The sequence below is a fragment of the Simochromis diagramma genome, unplaced genomic scaffold (genome assembly GCF_900408965.1).
Source record: "Simochromis diagramma unplaced genomic scaffold, fSimDia1.1 OVJJ01000305.1, whole genome shotgun sequence".
Lineage (NCBI taxonomy): Eukaryota > Metazoa > Chordata > Actinopteri > Cichliformes > Cichlidae > Simochromis > Simochromis diagramma.
In genome coordinates this window covers 992,989-1,012,079 of record NW_024387169.1, presented here as the reverse complement: position 1 = coordinate 1,012,079, position 19,091 = coordinate 992,989, and the positions used below count along the sequence as shown (strand labels likewise).

The following is a 19,091-nucleotide window of genomic DNA, read 5'->3' as shown; positions in this document are numbered from 1 at the left end:
TGATTTCTCTAAAACTTAATGCCTTCTTTCAAGCAGCAATGCCTGCAGCTTACAATAAAACAGAATAGACCCAAATATTTAAATAAGATAAAAAAGTAAGCTGAAATTAAAATAAAGGAAAAATTATTAAATTAAATTATTTTTTTATTATATAATTTTTTAAAAAGGAAAATATTTAAAAATTAAAAAAATATATTTAAATGTATATTTACAATAAAGGAAAGAATTCTGACTTTTTTCTCAGAATTTAGGAAAAGAAGAAAAAAAAAAGACGTGCCCACTTTTTTTCCCCCAGTGGCCCTAATCCTCTTCCGTAATAGATAGATAGATAGATAGATAGATAGATAGATAGATAGATAGATATAACTATTATTTCAACTGACTTACTGAATGTTAAAAACAAACAAACAAACAATGATACTACTTTTTTATGGTGCCTGTGCCACCCCTATGAAAGTCCTGGAAACGCCCCTGCGTTTTACTGGGATCCTTAGCGACCGGACTCCCTCCACCTCCAACCCTCCCCGCTGATGACGTCACGCTTTAAATATTCCCGTAGCTTCTTCACGCCGTCCTCGTCACCATCACCACCCACCCAGCAGATAGATCCTGTGACGGGTCAGCCGTACGTGTGTAGCCTGGAAACGTTTCTGTTGTCTGGAAGGCGCCGCTGCTCTGGTCCGCTTTGCTGTGCAGAACCTGGAGGGAAGAAAAAGGCGTCTTCGGGATTGAGTGCGCAAAAAAAGGGGGGAGGCGGATAAGAGCTAAGTCGGGCGTGGTAGCGGGGAAAACTCATCTTTGTGAGGAGAAACTTCAGAGCAGCAGCCACCATGTCGCTGTCGGTCCCGCAGAACGGAGTGAAGGCGGATAGTGAGCCCGTTATCGAGCTGTTTGTGAAGGTAAGACCGCAGGATAAGTTTTTCTCTTTCTCTCTGTCTCTCACTTGGCTGAACCCACATCTGCGCATTGTGCTCTCACGCGCTTTATTTCTGCCTCGAAAGCGAGTAATGTTAGAGATTTGCACAAATAGTGTCTCCACGCAGGACGGCTGTATGGAGGCGTGTGTTTGAGAGGCTCGGAGCTACATGTTCATTTACATCCATAAACCTCTTTGCCATTGTGGCCATGTGGAGCCTGCAGTGTCACCAGCAGGGCGGATACGGCCATCTCCCACCTCTCCACCCCTCAGCGTGGGTGCAGATCAACCTGCCGTGCTGAAAACTGGGCGCTAATTCTGCAACAAAAGCCCAGCAGCTGTGCTTCACAAGACTCCACCCGACAGTGGGATACATGCTGCAGCTGCATTTTCGTGTTTGGGGCACTAAGTGGTAGATGGTATGAGAACTGACCCTGGTTCAGCTGTAAATAAGAGTGCAGGGTGTTTGATGTTTGGTTCACCAAAGCAACAAAGAGCCTGAAGGACAAACTGCTTCACCAGTTTTCCAGCTTTGTTTCACACACAAAAGAAACTGTGTGTCAGACAATGCTGTTGGTGCATTTTCATTAAAATTGTTTAAAGCGGGCAGTTGGGTAGCTGAATGGATGATCTCCTGCTCAGTGGAGACCCTGGTGGAGGTGGTGGCGGTGGATGCCTGTTTTTTTTTTTTTCTTTCTTTGAGCCTGATGCTTCCCAGAGCGGGAAAATGGCACCAGGAAGAATAGAGGGAGAAGCACACTGGGACTGAAGGGGGCTGGGGTAGTGGGAGGAGGCTGTGGGGTAGTGAATTAGGTGGTGGAGTTTATGGGTGTTGGTACGTTAGGGTGTCACTGACCAAAACGGCAGGCTCATAACAGTAACAGTGGATGATTGTGGCTTTGAAAACACTGATACATACTACATATGAGAGCAATTACCCTCAATAAGCCCAATTTATAAAGGGATCCCTATCTAGGAGAACCACCTCCATTAGATCATATCAGTTGGATGCAGTACAAACCCCGCCTCCGTCCTGTTTGTGGTGTTTTTGTAGACCCTGAGTTTAAAGAGGAGGTCTCCTCAGTGTAAAACTACAGGAACAAACTGTCCAGTGCTGCTTCTACTACTGCATTTCACTGCCTACAGGAGAGGTTACATCATCCCGAGGCCTGGAAGGTTTGCACTTGTGGCCGGCTCTTCCCTCCCAACCCCTCCCTTTCTAGCCCGCGCAGCCAGAAGTTTCTTCATTGTGTATCTTCTGGACACGTCTGCGTGGAAGTGTGCTAGCGTTTCCCTTCACTCTCTCTCACATGGCTCCGTGTTGCATGTACCAGAGTTTGACTTGTACACATCTATTATTCATGCAGCCGTTTTCACTGTGTTGCATTAAACACAGCCATGGGAGACAATGGCTGGCATGCAGGTTGCCATAGGCACATTGCTGTTAGCTGGGCCTCTGGGAACAGCTGATAACAAAGTGTGTGTGTGTGCTCTCCACACACAGCTGTCAGATCTGTTAGGCCTCTGCCACATATCAAAGCTGACTAATTATGCTTCCATAATATCAGTTGCCACAGTGTCCATGTCTATAGATTGAGAGGCGTCGACACTGTTTACTCATTAAAAGTAGCTGGTTCACCCAGTTCAGAGACTGTTCGATTATCTTGCAGCTTTTTACCACCAGTGTTTATAGCAACAGTTGTCAAACTGCTATGGGAACACTTGCAGTGGGCTCATCGAGGGTAGGGAGGTGAAGCTCGTATTGTCTCTGTTTATTGCTCTGTCACATCAGCACAACGTGATGACTTTGTAAGTGGGAGGATCGACCCTTGACCTCATCACAGCGCAGCAGGTTAGATATTGTTTTTGATCATGAGTAGCTGTTGGGCTGTGGCGGGTGACTTCCTAGCATCCACCCAACACATTAGAATACTAAATGAGATGTCGTAATTAAATGGGAGAATAAAGCTTGTATCTATCTTTTGTTTTTGTATTATTTATTTGAAATTGTTCCTCTTAATCACGACATCATCCAGACTTGGGAGCACATTAGACTGCTTTGATCTAAGCGCCGAGCATTGCAGATCAGTGTTTTGTGGTAATGGTGCTGTCTCCTGTCGGTCCCCTTTCCATGGTCACGCCAACTGTTGGGCTTTTCTGTGAATAAAATTAACCTCTGCTTAAATGTGATTGGTCAGTCGTGCTCGGGCTACAAATGTAACCTGAAAGATTCACACTTACAACCTCTAAATCCTCACATTTAACACAATCATTCTGCTCTTCAACGGTTCTCACATCATTTCCTCGCCAACTTCATCTCCTTCTCTGACGATCAGCTCTCCCGCCCTGATGGCGTTCAGCTCCAACCCTTCTACTGGTTTTGGGGGCTATCACGGTAGAAGGCGACTCTCCTCTAACCTTCCAGATTCAACCTTCAGCCTCACTTCTCCATCAAGTCTTCTCATTGTCCAGAGGAGAAGTTTAAAAAACACAACATTTAAGATCATAAGAGCAGAAGCACTCCAGAGACTCAAAGAAGTCCAGACACTTTTCTTTCTAAGCTCCTTAAAGTTGCTTGAAGATGTTTCACAGACACACTCGACACAGAGAAACTTATTTCCTCTCCGTACCAAGCCAAAGGCACAAGAGTGATGCAACCAAGGGTTAGCCCACAGACCAGTTGTTTGATTAAACGTTAGAAAATTAATCAGCCACATTTCCAAAAATTAGAGGAAGCTTCCAGGTCTCAGGTTTCTTTCACCTGCATTTTACTTAATGGTCACAAATGAGCAGGAGCAATAACTTGTTGTGCCTACACTACCTGCCAGCATTGTAGCTATAATCTTATATTCTGTTTATGGTTATTCCACATGTTTTTGGTACTGCCACCTGGTGACAGGATGCAGCAACAACATGTAAATGCAAAGCTGTGCATAAGATGAGAGCACAGCCATGCTGGTTCTTTACATTCTTCATTGTTGGTTTTGTGTTCATAACTTGCACTCAAATGATTCTGTATGTTTTATTCAATTTTCCTTACGAAGATTCTCTGAATTAATTCGGGACATGCATGCAAATGAGTCATTCTGCACCAGCATATGATCATGGGTGGATGACAGTGAGTGGAATATAGATGAGCCAAAGGAAACAAACAGCCTTTATCTCCACTCGCATTTGTGCGTCTGCTGGCTGAGACTGTGCCAGGGTCACACGACCGGTCGCAAAGCCTTCTGCTGCTTCCAGCTCTCAGGCCAGCAGAGGTTGAAAACATGTTCAAGAAGTGCTTTTAGGTCTGGGTGGCAGACTGTTTACAATGCCATGGGAGCCGTGGAGATGAAGGCCTACAAAGCCCAGAGAGGCGCTCACAGCTATGCAGCGCTTCTGTGCGGTCAAGGAGGCTAAAACGTTGTTAGCTCGGTCTGTAAAAGAGAACAATGACAGCTCGGGTTTAACTTCATCTTAACGCGCTACACTCTGAGCTGTTTGCAGGCTTTGCCAAGATCGGCTCATCATGTTGTGCAATCAGTTGGAGCATGTGACTGTCAGATGCATGGCTTATATACTGCGGCTCGTAACAATGCACTGCTCACCCAAAAGGTGTAACCATTAAAATGTCGGTAGTTTGAAAGGTTTAGTATCGCTACCCTTAGCAGCGAGGTTCCATTTATTGTTTGTTTCTTTTCAGCATAAAATAAACCGTTCCTTTGTCCCTCGGGTGGTATTCTAGGGAGCTAAGTGCTGTTTCTTTATAGGAAAATCAATAGAGCGCTTTATTTTTTGTGAGTAACGCTGCAGTCAGCATCTTGAGTTAGAGGACAGAGATTAATGGCTTGTTAGTGGTGTGGAGCTTGCTGAGCTTGTGCTGTGTGTCCTCGTTTCTGCACCATGGACTTGCTTTTGCAGCACCTGGCCTGTCACAACTTCTTCTTTGTAACTGTCTGGTTGACTGACTCTTTGGCCACTGGCCTAATCGATCTGGCAGTGTGTTATTACACCAATCTGAACTGGGGCTTTGGAACCACTCAGAAGTTAATTTATGTTCTTGCCAGTGGACTATAACATGTACTTAAGCAACACGGCCCTAGTTGTACCTAAATAAGTGGCTCTTATGTAAATGATGTTCAAATTTTAAAAGCTTGAGTCATCTCATTGAGGGGCGGAAGAGCTGGTCTCATTTCTGTGCTGTTCAGTCAGGAAGCCGATGGCTAATAACGCATTTTTTCAATGACCGGAAATGAGGTCAGTCCAGAGCAGCACAGAATGGATCCAATCACTGAGTCATGTGTTATACTACTATTGTTAAGGCTGTACCTGCCGCAGCCTCTGGCTGTAGCTCCTCTATTACCTTTATTTTCAGAGGTTAAACTACATGCACTACATCAGTACTGACTGTAATCCCAATCATTGATGAAGGTGCATGCTTATTGCTGACTTGATGCTTTGCTTGTGGCAAACATTTGTATATGTGGAAATGCAAAGTCAGGCTTGTCCATGAGTGTTTTGCATGTTAGATTTTTATGATGGTGTAAAACAAAAACTGTCGATCATGCACCAGACAGGCACTGAAATGCAGCTCGCTGGTGGGTCAGAGTGAATCCTGATGATGTGGCTGGTGTTTGTGTAGCCACGGTCTGGGCTTCTGCTGCCATATGTGTATCTGGCATGTGTGGTAATGGCACACTAAGGATGTGTTGATGCCAAAGAGTGCTTCATAGCTGTCTAGACGGGGCTTTTGTCCTGAAGAAATCACTACAGGGTTCGGGGTTGCTTTGATTACAACACTGTGCAGGCAGACTTCAAGTTTACTGTTAAAGGCTTTTTCAGGAACCAGTTTTGTGTCATTTCAAAGGAAAGTGTGAGGAGAAACGGGCAGGAACAACGCAAACATTTGGCTTTTGTGTTTGCGAGTAAGAGCGCGTCTCCCTTTATGGTCAGTGAAGTGTTTGCAGAGGTGGGGTCGGGGCCAACCTGAGTATGCAGCTTATTGTTTGTATTAGACACTTGAAAAAAACAGCAGAGCGAGGAGTCAGTCGGTTCATGCTCGTCTCCCACATTTACTGTCTGCTCTGCCTTCATTTTGGATATGCATTACTCATCACTTCCACTCACCCTGGGCCTGGAGAAACCTGACCTGGCTGCTGCTTATCTCCTCTGGTTATTCAGTAAACTTGCATCATTGCCACAGCAAGAGTAAGCCTCATTTAGACGTCAGCTTTCCACAACTTTCCACTGAATCTGACTGTGAACAGTAGGCCTGTGTCTCAGTGGAAGTCTTAAGTTTTCCCCTGAGTGATGTCAGCCTGAGTCACAGCCACAGAGAGGATGTTGCGATGTTTCCATGTCCCAGCCGAATCCGACCCGTCTTCGCGCTCGGGCACCCACCCTGTCTCAGGTTGGAGTGATTCAACCAAGAGGTCAAATCTGACTGGCTGATTTGGTCAGTCTGCCAGGAACCCTTTTAAGTACCTAAAACTTACTTCACATGTTGAACTATTGCTCATCTTCATTTCTTACTTTTTCTGATTTTCATCAAACGGCTGCTGAATTCAGATTGATTTATTTGGGCAGACTTGACAGGCTGCTTGGTATTAACATAAAAATGGTTGGTTTTTTTTTTTTTGTTATCCATAATCTACTTTATGTTTTTATATCTTCTTTATGATCAGCTTGGTCTATAAATGTCTCAGAAGTCCAAACACTGGATAGTTTATGTGTGTAAAAGTTTTTAAAACAGATTTTTATTTTATTCTTAAATAAAACTTGATAAAAATTAATTAGATCCTTTCCTAATAAAATAAGAACATATTATTGTTTTTATTCCTTTTGGCGTCTTATTCATAGACGTCAGCTTATGAATAAGGCGGTGACATATACAGAGTCAGTTCATGTACAACTAGGAAAGTTTCTGGAGAAAATGCCACAGCAGAACTTCTGTATTTTCAGTTATTTTACATTGTTAAATATTAAAATTGGCTGTGGTTCTTTAGCTGACTCTCACCCTGCCACGTCTGACAGTGTGTCTCATGAATTCCAGCCTGACTCTGTTTAGCTTAATCATTCAATGCCAGCATAAGCTGACAAACAGCGGGCAGTTTTTGGGTCCAGCTTCTTTTAATCCTACCTTGGCCTATATGTGTGTGAGTGTGTGTCCAGCAAACAGGGAGAGGCGCTGCCATGACGCTAGCAGGGCTGCCCACCCTCAAACGGACATTCCTGCAGTGTGTCGAAGCAGCCGAGCTCCAGAGCTCGTTACTTCGTCAGTTCCTTATTCGGTCAAGTGTGGCTTGAACTCGCTGAGCAGCCCAACCTATTTAGAATGTGAAGTGCGGGGAGGGGAAGGCGAGGGCCACCACGTTACTAAAATTAGGCGGTGAGCAGAGATTGGGAGGACTGGGCCCAGCATGAACAGGATCATTGTCCTCAGCTGCTCTCTATAGAAGCTGTGATATCACACCGCTGCTCTAGAAAAGGAATGTCTGTCTTAGATAATGATGAGAGCCTTTCTGTGAGTGAGAGAAAGGTGTTGTTGCACATTGAGCAACTCTTTTATGTGCCAGGTTGTAAAATGTTATTGGACTGCAGTGAATAAAAGGATACCTTGCGTCCCAGTTAAAAGTACAGCCATCTTTAAGAGCTCAGATGGCAATGAAACGTTCGGGAATCCTTGTCATCACTGCTGAGATCTGTTGGACACCAACAGGTTCCTGACTGGCTTAGTGATTTAAATATGACACACAACAGGCGATGGATGGATGAAGTTGAACGTTGTCTCTACAGATACTGCGTGTGGCTTTAGATGATTTGAAACCATTAATCAGATTCTTAAGTAAACAAAGTGCATTTTAAACATTTGAGTGGATTTTTGTGGATAAAACTGCACACAGACTCGACTTATGTTATAGTTTCAGGTGTGCAGGTCTGCTAGAGTGAGAGGCTTCGTGGAGATCTTTAAATGCCTTCTAATTTTTAATTTTATTTATTTATTTGTGATCATGAGGGTATGGAGATTGTTGGGATTAAAAACCGTATTTACAAGAGGATGATACTACACTGCACAGCACCAGCTATGTACTTAATGTAGATTTCAAAGAGGTCTCAACTGAGTGTTATCCCCACTTTAAGGTGGATGAAAGCCTCACAACCCAGTGTGGTTCTGCAGTGCTTTGATGTTGGAAATGAAGGATGTTGAAAAGTAATTTCCACCTTACTTGATTCGATCTCCTGGGGTGCAGCCCAGGCTAGTGAGGGGTGGCTGTGTAGCATCTGAGAGCCAACCGTGAGCTGGCGTTGTACAATAATACATAAAGAAACATGACACTTTGCTAATATCCCCGCTGACGCCTGGCAAGGGAAGTAATGTTGAACCATCCAATAGGAAAAAACGTGGATGAGGAAGCGATGAGCGGTGTGACCTCAGCGCGTTCAAGACGAGTTGGCTGCTTGTCATGGCCCTTCCAGTGTCTCCAAGGGAGTCCTGGCCTACTCCTGCTGGTAATTGGCTGACATGAGAAGGTCATCAGCTGATGCAGCTCACCTGGGCTTTCCAGGCTATAAAAGATGACTTGCTCTCTTTGATTTAACAGAAACTAGTGTGCACTCCCTCCATGTCACACACTTGGAGCCAGTTTGTGCCGGTTGTCCTGGGTACCGCTGCCTACATTCCTCTGTGTGTTTTGTTCTAAATATCGGTTTGGTCAACTTGCTGTTCCTTGGAATTCTTTTGCTGGCAAGGAAAACTTGAGCTTGTGGGAGTGGCTGGTAGAAAGGACCACTTTGTGTGTTGTCGTCTTCTGTTACTTTGACTTGTTTTGGCTTAGTTGTTACATCACTGGCTCCATGAAGAAAGGGAAAGGGGAAGTGATAAGAGGTATGATCTCACTGGCTGGAGAAGGCTGCGTGTGTTTGCCCACCCAGACCCACCCTCAATGTACTCATCGATGCGTCACACTGTCCTGAACTCCTAGATAACATCCAAGATTAAACATGACTCACACCCTTCATCAAGCAGCTGTGTGCGCTGGGATTAAATAAACAAGCATCTGCTGACTTACCATCCACTGAGCCTAAAATAAAGCTGGAGAGCCTGTTGGCAGCAGTCAGCTGTTGCTGCTGTGGGCCAGACGTTATTGCAGCCGATTTGTGTGAATCTGTTTACTTCTTGTAAAATGTGCTTCTTTCCAAACTCGTGGGCTTTGCCGTCTAAAGATTTTCTCCCCTAACTCCAGAGTTTTATTGCCTTTTTTTGCCTGCTAGCTGATGACGTACCTGGCGATCTACAAACAGAAAGTGCTTTGTGTTGAAGCCCTTTCCTGAATGTCACACCTTAATATAGGCCTTCTGGAAAGTGTCAGTTGGGCCCATAGGCTCCATATTAGAAGAAAAAACCGAAATCTAAGGTTTTCTGATCCTTCTGGATTTATTTCGGCTATTTTAAAAGCAGAAGTGCTTAAAATGTCAATCAAAAGCTGTTCTTACAGTTCATTTAGTGCCTAGCAGCTGCTCCCGAGGAGCACGTCGGAAATGCAGCTCCGCCAGCATCACTGCTTAAACTAAACAAAGCGCCATCTTCGGCGGGAGGAACAGGACATTTCTGGAATAGTTTCTCCCTCCTCTCCGAATGCCCAACCCCCCTCTGACTCCACAGAGGGGCCCAGGATAAGGGGTAAGGGATAAAGAGGGAAGAGAAGGAGGAGGAAGAAACAAGAGGGCCAAAAAGCACACTGAAGCTTACTATCTTTCCTCTTCGTCACGCTTTAAGCATCCGTTACCACTTGTTCTCCCTCCTGTTGGTTAGCACCACATGATCCCCACTTTCCTTCTGGTTTCCTGTAATCTCTCTCTCTCTGTGTCTGCAGCCTGCTCTGCCTCAGAGTCCAGAGTAGTAGAGAGTCTGAATGCCCAGAACCTGAAATTGCACTGAGATAGGAAGAAAAAATGAAATGTCTTTCTCAGCTGCTGTGGCCTCCTGTCTCACCACTCGACCTGCAGAATTCTGATGAACTCTCCTTGAAAGCGGTTCACTGAGTGGATGTGCAGTAACATCTTTACAAATGACATTCAACAGTGTATTTGCATTTTATCACCACCAAAAGAGAGCCGGCTGCAGACCGCTCACCTGTGCATTGTAATCCTTTTCACAATGCATGCATTGCTTTCCATGTCATACGTTCTGGCCATTGCCATGGGAACAGTTGCTGTGCTGCGTTACCACCCTTGATGCAGACCTGAATGCTTCTCTGTAGGTGTAGCGCTGCGGGGAAAATGGAGTAATCATCCCATTGATGTCTTTCTGATCCCCTTAGGTTCAGCTAATGCTAGTCCAGCACCTCAGGGCTAAAGCCTTATTTTGGAATTGAATCGTGTAATGTGAAAAGGGGACTTTCATTTGCTAAACAATGGCAGTGATCTAATCCAAGCTTTTCAGAAATTGAATTCAGAGAGGGAGAGGACAGTGGCAGTACAATGGGAGCCAGCAGGCAGATCAAACAGAGCCGTCTCACTGGGCGTCACACAGAGGACAACAGCAGCCAGCCTGTCCGCAGCAGCAAGGAGCTGCTGCACTGACTGAACCCTGCACAACAAAGTGCCCTATTGAGGACCTGCATATCTGACAATAACAAATATATATTTGTAAAGTTAAAAATCATTTGAATCTTATGTTTATTCAGCACTCTTTTGCAAATCGGTGGTATTTATGTGTGATTTGTATGTCTTTTGCATTACTTGGTATAGCAGACGCCTCTGTGCAGGTGGAAAAAGGCTGAAAAGGACGAAAGAAGCAAAGCTGAAGGGAATGAGCAGCGAGTGACGTCACACGAGGCAGACAACAAAAAATAAATGACATTCAGCTTATTCAGAGGCTCTGCTACAGTCATCCACTGAATGAATGAGTGAATTCCAGAGTGCCAGGGTTTCAACGACCTCCATGTATGTCCTTGTTAATAGAATAGCTTGGCAGGGTTGGTCACCACAGAGCGCACGAGCTGGATGATGGAGGTTGTTGTGTGTCTGCTTTTGTGAATATTGAAGAGGAAGTACAAAGAAAATGCCATTTTTCTCAATGCATGTTTTTAAAAATGACAATTAAGAAAAGAAAGTAAGCAGGATTTCTTTAGGACACCGCGTAAAACTCTTAATCACATGAAACGCTTACTCTGCCTTCTGATGTGGAATCCAGATAATATTTGTGCCCATGTGGTGTAAAACTAATAAAACAGCCTGCTGTGTGTGTTTGTGCGCAGATTAATTTGCTGCATCATTCCCTAGTTTTACAGTACTTAAGCTGAACTGCTATTGATTTGTTTGTTTGAAACAGATTAAATTTAATATCCAAATAGCGTCTTTACCGCGCTCCTTCCCATCGGTAAACGATGAGTGTGGGTCATTAATTTGGAGCGCACACCACTTCCATTGATCTCGTTCCCCCCACAACTCGGCCTTGTTTTTGTGCAGTCTGGCTAAGAAGGAAGCACAAGGCTATCTGAGCCTTAATCACTCTACAAGTTTCCTGTTGCTCTTAGGCTGTGGTTCTCCAAATGGAAGGGGGAAGTGTGCAGACGCCTTTAAAGGCAAGTGAGTCTGTTCGTCAGTCTTTCCCTCCTGCTCGAGTCTGAAAGAGTCATTGTGTGAAACGGGCCCCTGTGGGTGAGCGCAGCAAAGCGCCCAGGTTGTGCAGTACAGCTGAAAAGGTTATCAGGACCTGTTTGTGTTTTGGACTAAACAGTAAGCAAAGTGCTGTCGGCCATGGGAACCAGTCATAGGTGCTTTTAGCTCTTTGTCTGCTAGATTGGGTTGTATGCCAAGTGGTAATTAAATGTGAGATGCTTCCACCCATCTTTTGTGTACTCAGTTCTCAGGACTGGTACCTGGAATATGTTTCTGGTGGTTAATCCTGCTCCTCTGTCTGTGTGTTTGTTGAAGGCAGGAAGTGATGGCGAGAGCATTGGGAACTGCCCCTTCTCCCAGAGACTCTTCATGATTCTGTGGCTGAAAGGAGTCGTCTTCAACGTCACTACTGTGGATCTAAAGAGGTGAGCGCTGTTCTCTTTCCTCTATAATCATCTGTTCCATCACTTTTCCTTCTTTGTTAGCCTACTGGAGCGTTCCTGGGCGTTTCCCAGTGTACTGCTTTGATCCAGCCCCACCTCTGACACACTCGCTGCTTCCCCACTGCTTATTTGGTTTTCCCATGACCCCTTCCCAGGCCAGGGAAAATTGGGGGAAACTAAACATTCAGACTCTGGAGAGGTTATTTTAAGATTCTTGACTCTGCTCACTTCCTGCCTAGAATTTGTTGGGCAACTGTCTTTTTTTTTTTTTTTTTTTTTTTTTTTTTTAAAAACCACTGGGATCAGTGATCCTCTACAATTTTGTTTTTCCTTGCCAGCTGCAAGCCAACACACTTTCACATGTGGATTCCAGTACTAGGAGCTCCAAACAGACTACGTTTCCGTCTGTATGATTCATCTAAATACTCCCTAAATGTTTATCCACTTGTTAGGCCTGATTATTTTGAGCTGTATCCACCAGTCAGATGGACGCCTGGTTTCTGCAGTCTCTCTTTGTGTCTTTAGATTTTTAAGATTACCGACCCTGGTTTCCACAGTGTCGTTCATCCTTTGTAGCAACAGCAGAGATGCATTTGATAAAAGTGTTTCCTTTGTTTTGTTTTTTTGTTTTTTGTTTTTTTTAGACCGCTCACAGGAGGAAAGTGAGAGCCATTTGACTAGTGGCTTAATTTTCACACATGCCTTGACGTTCAGGATGAGTGCATGGGTTTGGGTATTTTGCATATATTTTCCTCCCGGGTAGAAAGTCTCTGTGTGAGGGAGCGAATAACCTTCACTGCTTTTGCTGTAGCTGGCCAAAGGCCATATTTGCTGCAGAAGCAAAAAACCAAAATATTATTATTGTTTCGTTTTTGTTTCCGTTGGGTAGGTAGCAGCCAGTTAAATAAATGCATTTGAGTAACTGATCATCAGGAAGTGTGAGCACTGCTATAAAAGCTGAATTCTGTCAGTTTGTTGTCAAGAAGGAACAACATCAGTAATTTCAGAGAAGCAACTGCTGCTGCTCATCAGTCTGTGAAAGAATGTGCCCATCATTCTGCAGTGAGAGAGATTATTCACAAGTCGCAAACATTCAACACAGCTGTGAATCCTCACAGCAGTGGGTGTCCCAGCATACTGACCCCGTCAGACCGTGCAGTGCTGAGTGGAAAAGTGCAAGAACTGCAGGGAAACTGCAAAAAAAAAATCCCACGAGCTGCAGCTTGGACTTCCTGACTTGGTGTCAGTCTGCATGTGTTAAAAGTTAGGAAAAACTGCAAAGTGTGGCCTCTTTGGAAGGGTTGTTGGGAGTAGGGCAGGGCAATTTGGCCAAAAATATTTATCACGATATATATATTTGAAAATTTGCAATAACGATTTAACTGAAGCAAAACAAAATACTTTACAACTTTGGTGGGTTTTTTGCACTAACAATGTATTTTCACTTAAACAAGCAGCTGTTTTTCATGTGCATTAAAGTTATATACAAATGTAACAGTGCAAATTCCTTGCTGACAGTTTAACCAAAAGGCATTTCCAGTGGAAACTGGCCGACACATCCTCAGAATAACCATGTTTAATATCCACAAAACTTAAAAAGAGGTTATACACACACAATACGGTAATATTATGTTGAAGAACAGTACGTATCACTCCGCCAGGCTCCTGCCTCCGATAGCCGTAATACACCGACAATCCATCAAGCGGTGCAGCTTCGTAGCTTAGCAAAGTCGTACTAAAACATTTTTGAGCGCCGTGTACATAAAAACGGTTCGGTAATAACGTCGGCCCGCTAGCACGCTCTACCAAAAATAGTGCTTTGTTGTGTATCTTACGGACGAAAGCTAAACCAGTTCCACACCACTGAAGTTGCAGTATTTTTACAAACCAATTCTGGTTCTTCTATTTCATTTAACGATCCGCTTTCGCTCTTCTCATTCTCCGTCGCCGCCATGCTTTTTCCGCCGTGTGCGTATGAAAACGAAGGCGCTGCGCATGCGTGTTTTACCCATATTCTATCGCGATATTTCATTTTCTTATTGTTGCCTTACATTATACCGATATTACCGTGAACAGTATGATATGCCCAGCCCTAGTTGGGAGAAAGCCTCCTCTCTTGGTTTGGGTTTGCGAAGCTGCATCTGAACAAAGCAGAAGACTGATTCTGTAAGTTACTGAATGGTGGGGTGTACTTGGTCTCACACACTTTCTGCGGTTCGTCTGGTTTTTGTTGAATAGGTAACAACACAGCATGACGTGCCATGTGTTTTTTCTCATTTTAAAACCTGCAAAGAACCTGATTATTTTATTTATTTATTTTAACTGAAAGTGGGACTAGTTTCATGGCTGTACTACAGATTCTGGTGTAATTTTGGGTCAACAGTAAAATGGCAACCAAGTCAAATATGGTGTTTTATTTCTTCTTGTCGTCTTTCAAGGCTCTCCTGTTTTTCTGTGATTCGAGGCAGTTCCTTCCTCGCTCCTCGGTGATAATCGGTGGGCATGTCACTTCCCCCTGACATGCCAAAGAGTTGAAGTAATTTCCCCTTTTTTCTGCCCTTAAATGGTTTGTCCCAAAGCTCGCCATCATTATGGGCATGGACTCAAAAAACCTGCACTGTTGGATGAATGATGTTGATGGTATTATTAATATCAGTCACTGTTTACTGTCCCCACAAACCCATCAGCGGCTGAGTCACTGCTGTTTTGTTGTTTTTATACTGAAGACTCATTCAGCACATGCTCATTGCTGTTTGTGTGTCAGCCTCATCTGCCTGCCAGAGACATCTGGCACCAAATGTGCTGGTTTGAAGGCCACAGAGAAAAAAGGGGACACAAACAGACTCTCAGCACAGCGGCTCCAGCTGGAGGAGGAGGGGGGGTTGTAGAGGTCTGAAAAAACACGCAGCAGAAACGCAGCCCTTTAAATATTTGAACTTAAACTAATTACACAGTATATTATACACACAGTATTAAGTTAAATCTCTGGTTCCTTTTGTGGGGATAAAAGCAGATTTTACATGTTAGAAACGAGCTCCTGGATTGGTTCTGCCTTCATCTGCCCACTGACATTTCTCCACTCCGTGTCCCAGGAAGCCCGCAGACCTCCAGAACCTGGCCCCCGGCACGCACCCGCCCTTCATCACCTTCAACGGCGAGGTCAAAACTGACGTCAACAAGATCGAGGAGTTTCTCGAGGATGTTCTCTCCCCGCCCAAGTGAGTGCTTTCTGTTTCAAACTCCTGCGATGACTGCTTGCCACACCTAGACACCAAACACCCCCCACTTATGATTAACTGCACCGTGAGCAGTTAATTACAGAGCCTTTTGTTGATCGTAAATGACGATTAAATAAAGTTTTGCAGTATTTATTTTATTGTCAACACATTTTATGAGCCTTCCACTTATAGTGTTGGTGTCTGTCAGTAGTAAATGGGGCTTTTATTGAGCTGTTCTTTGCTCATTTTTATTTTCTAATGATGTCTGCACAGAGAAAACGTAAAATAACAGCAGCATACGTGGCTTCATATGTGTTTATTTTGCAGGTACATCAAGCTTGGTGCAAGACATCCAGAGTCAAACACCGCTGGCATGGACATCTTTGCCAAGTTTTCTGCATACATCAAGAACTCCAAACCAGATGGGAACGAGGGTAAGTCTTTACGCGCATGCACGCGGGAAGGTGCAGGACTTCAGTGTGTAGTGTGCTTTACTGGTTGCTAGGTGACACTGGTAGCCCTGCCTGGATTGGTGGATTAAAGCCTGACTCGGGAACACACGGCGCTTTTGTTCTGCTGCCTCGTCCTGTCCTTTCGCTCCCAGTCTCACCTGGAACTTTCTAGAAAAGTGCACAGCCATGATCCAGAGAGCGAACTGGTGCTCATAACCTCACCCTCGTTCCAGATTTATGTAGCCCACAGTCTGTAAACGATTATCAGAAATTTAATATATTATTGGAATAATGTGAAGAAAAAGTAGTCCATTGTCTTTGAAATCCCGTTGTGTCCTTCTTTGGGGGGAAATGTGGGAGTATGATGTTTTGGAATGTAAAAAAACAGACTTATCATATCATGCTTTAGTTGGCTGATCTCCACTCTGAGAAAATATCAAACCACAGTGAGCTGGATGTGAAAGCCAAGGCTATGTCAACAGAGTTAGAGAGTGAATGTCATGGTTCAGTGATAAGTTACGGATTAGATCTACTGTCAAACCACTACACCTAGTATGTGTTCATGACATACTTTCTATTTGTGGAATGAATTGTTTAGTATCTGTAGATGGGTGGAATATGAGGACAAACTATCACCTGTGCATTCCTTTTCAGACGGCATTTGAAGCGCTCTCATATTTATAAAGTGCTCTCTGTGTGCGTCTCTTGATGAAATGCTGCCACCGTGTGGTTGCTCTGCAGTAACCGTCTCCTTCTTTGCAGCTCTAGAGCGCGGGCTGCTGAAGACCCTGCAGAAGCTGGACGAGTATCTTCGCTCGCCGCTGCCCGATGAGATCGATCACAACAGCATAGAAGACGTCAAAGTTTCTAACCGCAAGTTCTTGGATGGGGACGAAATGACCCTGGCTGACTGTAACCTGCTGCCCAAACTGCATATAGTTAAGGTGAGTCGTGAAACACACCTGCAGGCATTGTCATTTAACCACCAAATCAGATGTTTTTTTTTTTAAGAAGAGAGCGTACAAGCTGTACTTGAGGAAACTCTCGCCTCATGCTGCACCTGCAAGGGAGGGACTGGCTTCAATTACTGGAATAAATGAAAATGGTTCTCGTGTAATTCTCAGGCTAATAATCTGAATAAAGGAGAACACCTGCGTGCATGCTCGGGCTGGTCGGATAGAAACGGCTCGTTGTTCGGAGCTGAAGCTTTTCAGTCACCAGCAATGAACCTGCTGTTCATGCTTCTGGAAATAAACTTAACGGTCCTAATATATCTCTACAGGGCAGTTAATTTTCTTAGTTTGTGATCATTTTAGAAATAAATTTTCAAGAAAATACTAAGAGCATTTTCCCACAGGTTATATGTTAAAATGCTTTAGCAAATATTGGCGCATCATCAGAAGTTGTGCCGTTGCCACTCTATACTTTTTACTTTTCACTGCTCTGCTTCAAAAATTACCCAGCTACCCCGGCTCCCTTGGTACATCTTAACAGTTAACCTTTAACGTGTCATATTTGTGGAGTTTTTGGAACTTGTGCATCAACAGTGTGATTGAATGACTCACGTCATTCTTTCAGGTGGTGACTAAGAAGTACAGAGGCTTCGAAATCCCCAAAGAGATGACTGGCATCTGGAAGTACCTGAACAACGCCTACACGCGCGAAGAGTTCACCAACACTTGCCCCAGCTGACAACGAGATCGAGATCGCCTACGCAGACGTAGCCAAGAGGCTGGTCAAATGAGCTCCTCCGTCGCGACCGCCTCCTTCTATCCCCTCACCACCTCTCTATACTCCCCTGCACCTCCCCATCCTCGGCACCGGGACTGATGTGCTCATTCACCATAAAGGAAAAAACAACAACTTTGGACTTCTTTTCCTTCTCTCCTCATCTAGAGTGAACTCCATGCATGAACCCTTGGTCATTCATTTCTTTTTTTTTTTTTTTCTTTTTTTTTTCTTCCGGTCATTATGAAGGTCTTTTTAGTTGAATCACCCTTGCTCATGTTTGTCCCCTTTAATTGCTTTTTGTTTTTCATTTGCCAATGAATGTTGTGAGGCGACGGAGAAGCAGCCAGGCGTGCACGTCAGTGCTTGTCGATGCTGGGAGTCGAGCGCGCTCCCTGATAAGTGACCTTCAAGCTGACCTTTCCTCCGTATGCAGGGGGAAAGGCCACACGCTGGTATTTCACTGTCGTCTGTTTAAATTTCACTGTCGTCCGTTTCTTGGATTTCTGAAGACTAAGAAGCTTTTTTTTTTTTTCTTTCCCCTCATCTTTGTTTATGTAAACAGTGTTGACGCTTCAGTGTTTTTTGGCTCAAGTATTTGACAGGTTAAAATAGAAGCTAATCCAAACCTAAGTGGTCGACATATCAACTGAGAGATGCTTTATTTTAATGTTGAGCTGTTTAAAATAAATGAGAATATTTGTAACTGCAGGTAAATCTACCTGGCAACCATGCTCTGATTTCCTCACTGCCCTAAGTGGGCACAAGTCTTGTAGCTCGGTAGAACTGTAGGAAATTTCCCGTACTGCTTGCAGAAGTAACAGCAGGAAAAATGCAGCCTGAGGTCTAAGAAATATTCACCTGTATGTAGCTTATTATTGCCTTTGAAAGCGGCTGTTTTAATCAGTAGAGTTTCTTCTCATATCGAACACATCGTGCTTATTGTAGCCATAGTTTGGATTATATGTTATGAACCAAAAATGGGGGGGCACATTATTCTGGTCTCACTGTGGATGACAAATGAAGAAACCACACACGCCCACAGTCTCCTGCTTCATAACACACAGGTTGAAGGACACTAATGTTGGGTTGAGCACCGCGAAAAGCAACTCTAAAGATATTTATGACTAAAAAAGAAGAATAGAGGAGAGTAGCAATGAAGGAACAGCTGTGCAGATTTCTGTCATCAGTCCGTATGTAGATCGATCTCCGAGGTAGCGAATGTAGTAGCTCCAAAAAGTGCTTTAGTGTGGATAAAGCAAAACCTGTTTTTGTTTTCTCCCATTTGCCATGTTTTTGTTTTTTTGTTGTTTTTTTTTTCCTTTCGTGAATTTGTTATAAAACAAATCTGATGGAAAGGGAATTGTAAATATTTGTTTTCATTGCTCAGATTGTAAATTTAAAGCATTTCATCTGAACCTTTGAGGAAACGTGGGCCTTTTTCTTGCCTGCTTGGATTTGAACACTAGAGAAAGCATCTCCTCTTTGCCTTACTCGTTTCTCTCTGCAGATGTTTCGCAGGAAGGATTTTTGTTTTACGAGATCATTTCATGACAACGCGAGTGTGGCGTTGTACCAAGAAAATATCCAAGCTATGTCATTGTTTTTGGGTTGTTTTTTTTTTTTTTTTTTTCTTTTTTTTTTTTTTTTTTCTTTTTAACAATATTGACTGAATTAAATAAACTTCTTATTGGCACTCGGGGCTTGTGTGTTTGTTTAAACCATCAGT

The 19,091-nt window shown here is 43.9% G+C and overlaps 1 protein-coding gene across 1 annotated transcript; it reads left to right on the top strand.

Moving 5' to 3' along the window:
• The first annotated feature begins 553 nt into the window (after positions 1 to 553).
• On the top strand, positions 554 to 18,595 carry clic4 (chloride intracellular channel 4). Its single transcript, XM_040048942.1, is given in 7 exon segments — positions 554 to 899; positions 11,837 to 11,946; positions 15,057 to 15,182; positions 15,510 to 15,616; positions 16,397 to 16,578; positions 17,213 to 17,323; positions 17,325 to 18,595. Coding segments are annotated over 7 exon segments (759 nt in total). The 5' UTR covers positions 554 to 830; the 3' UTR covers positions 17,379 to 18,595.
• Positions 18,596 to 19,091: the final 496 nt, after the last annotated feature.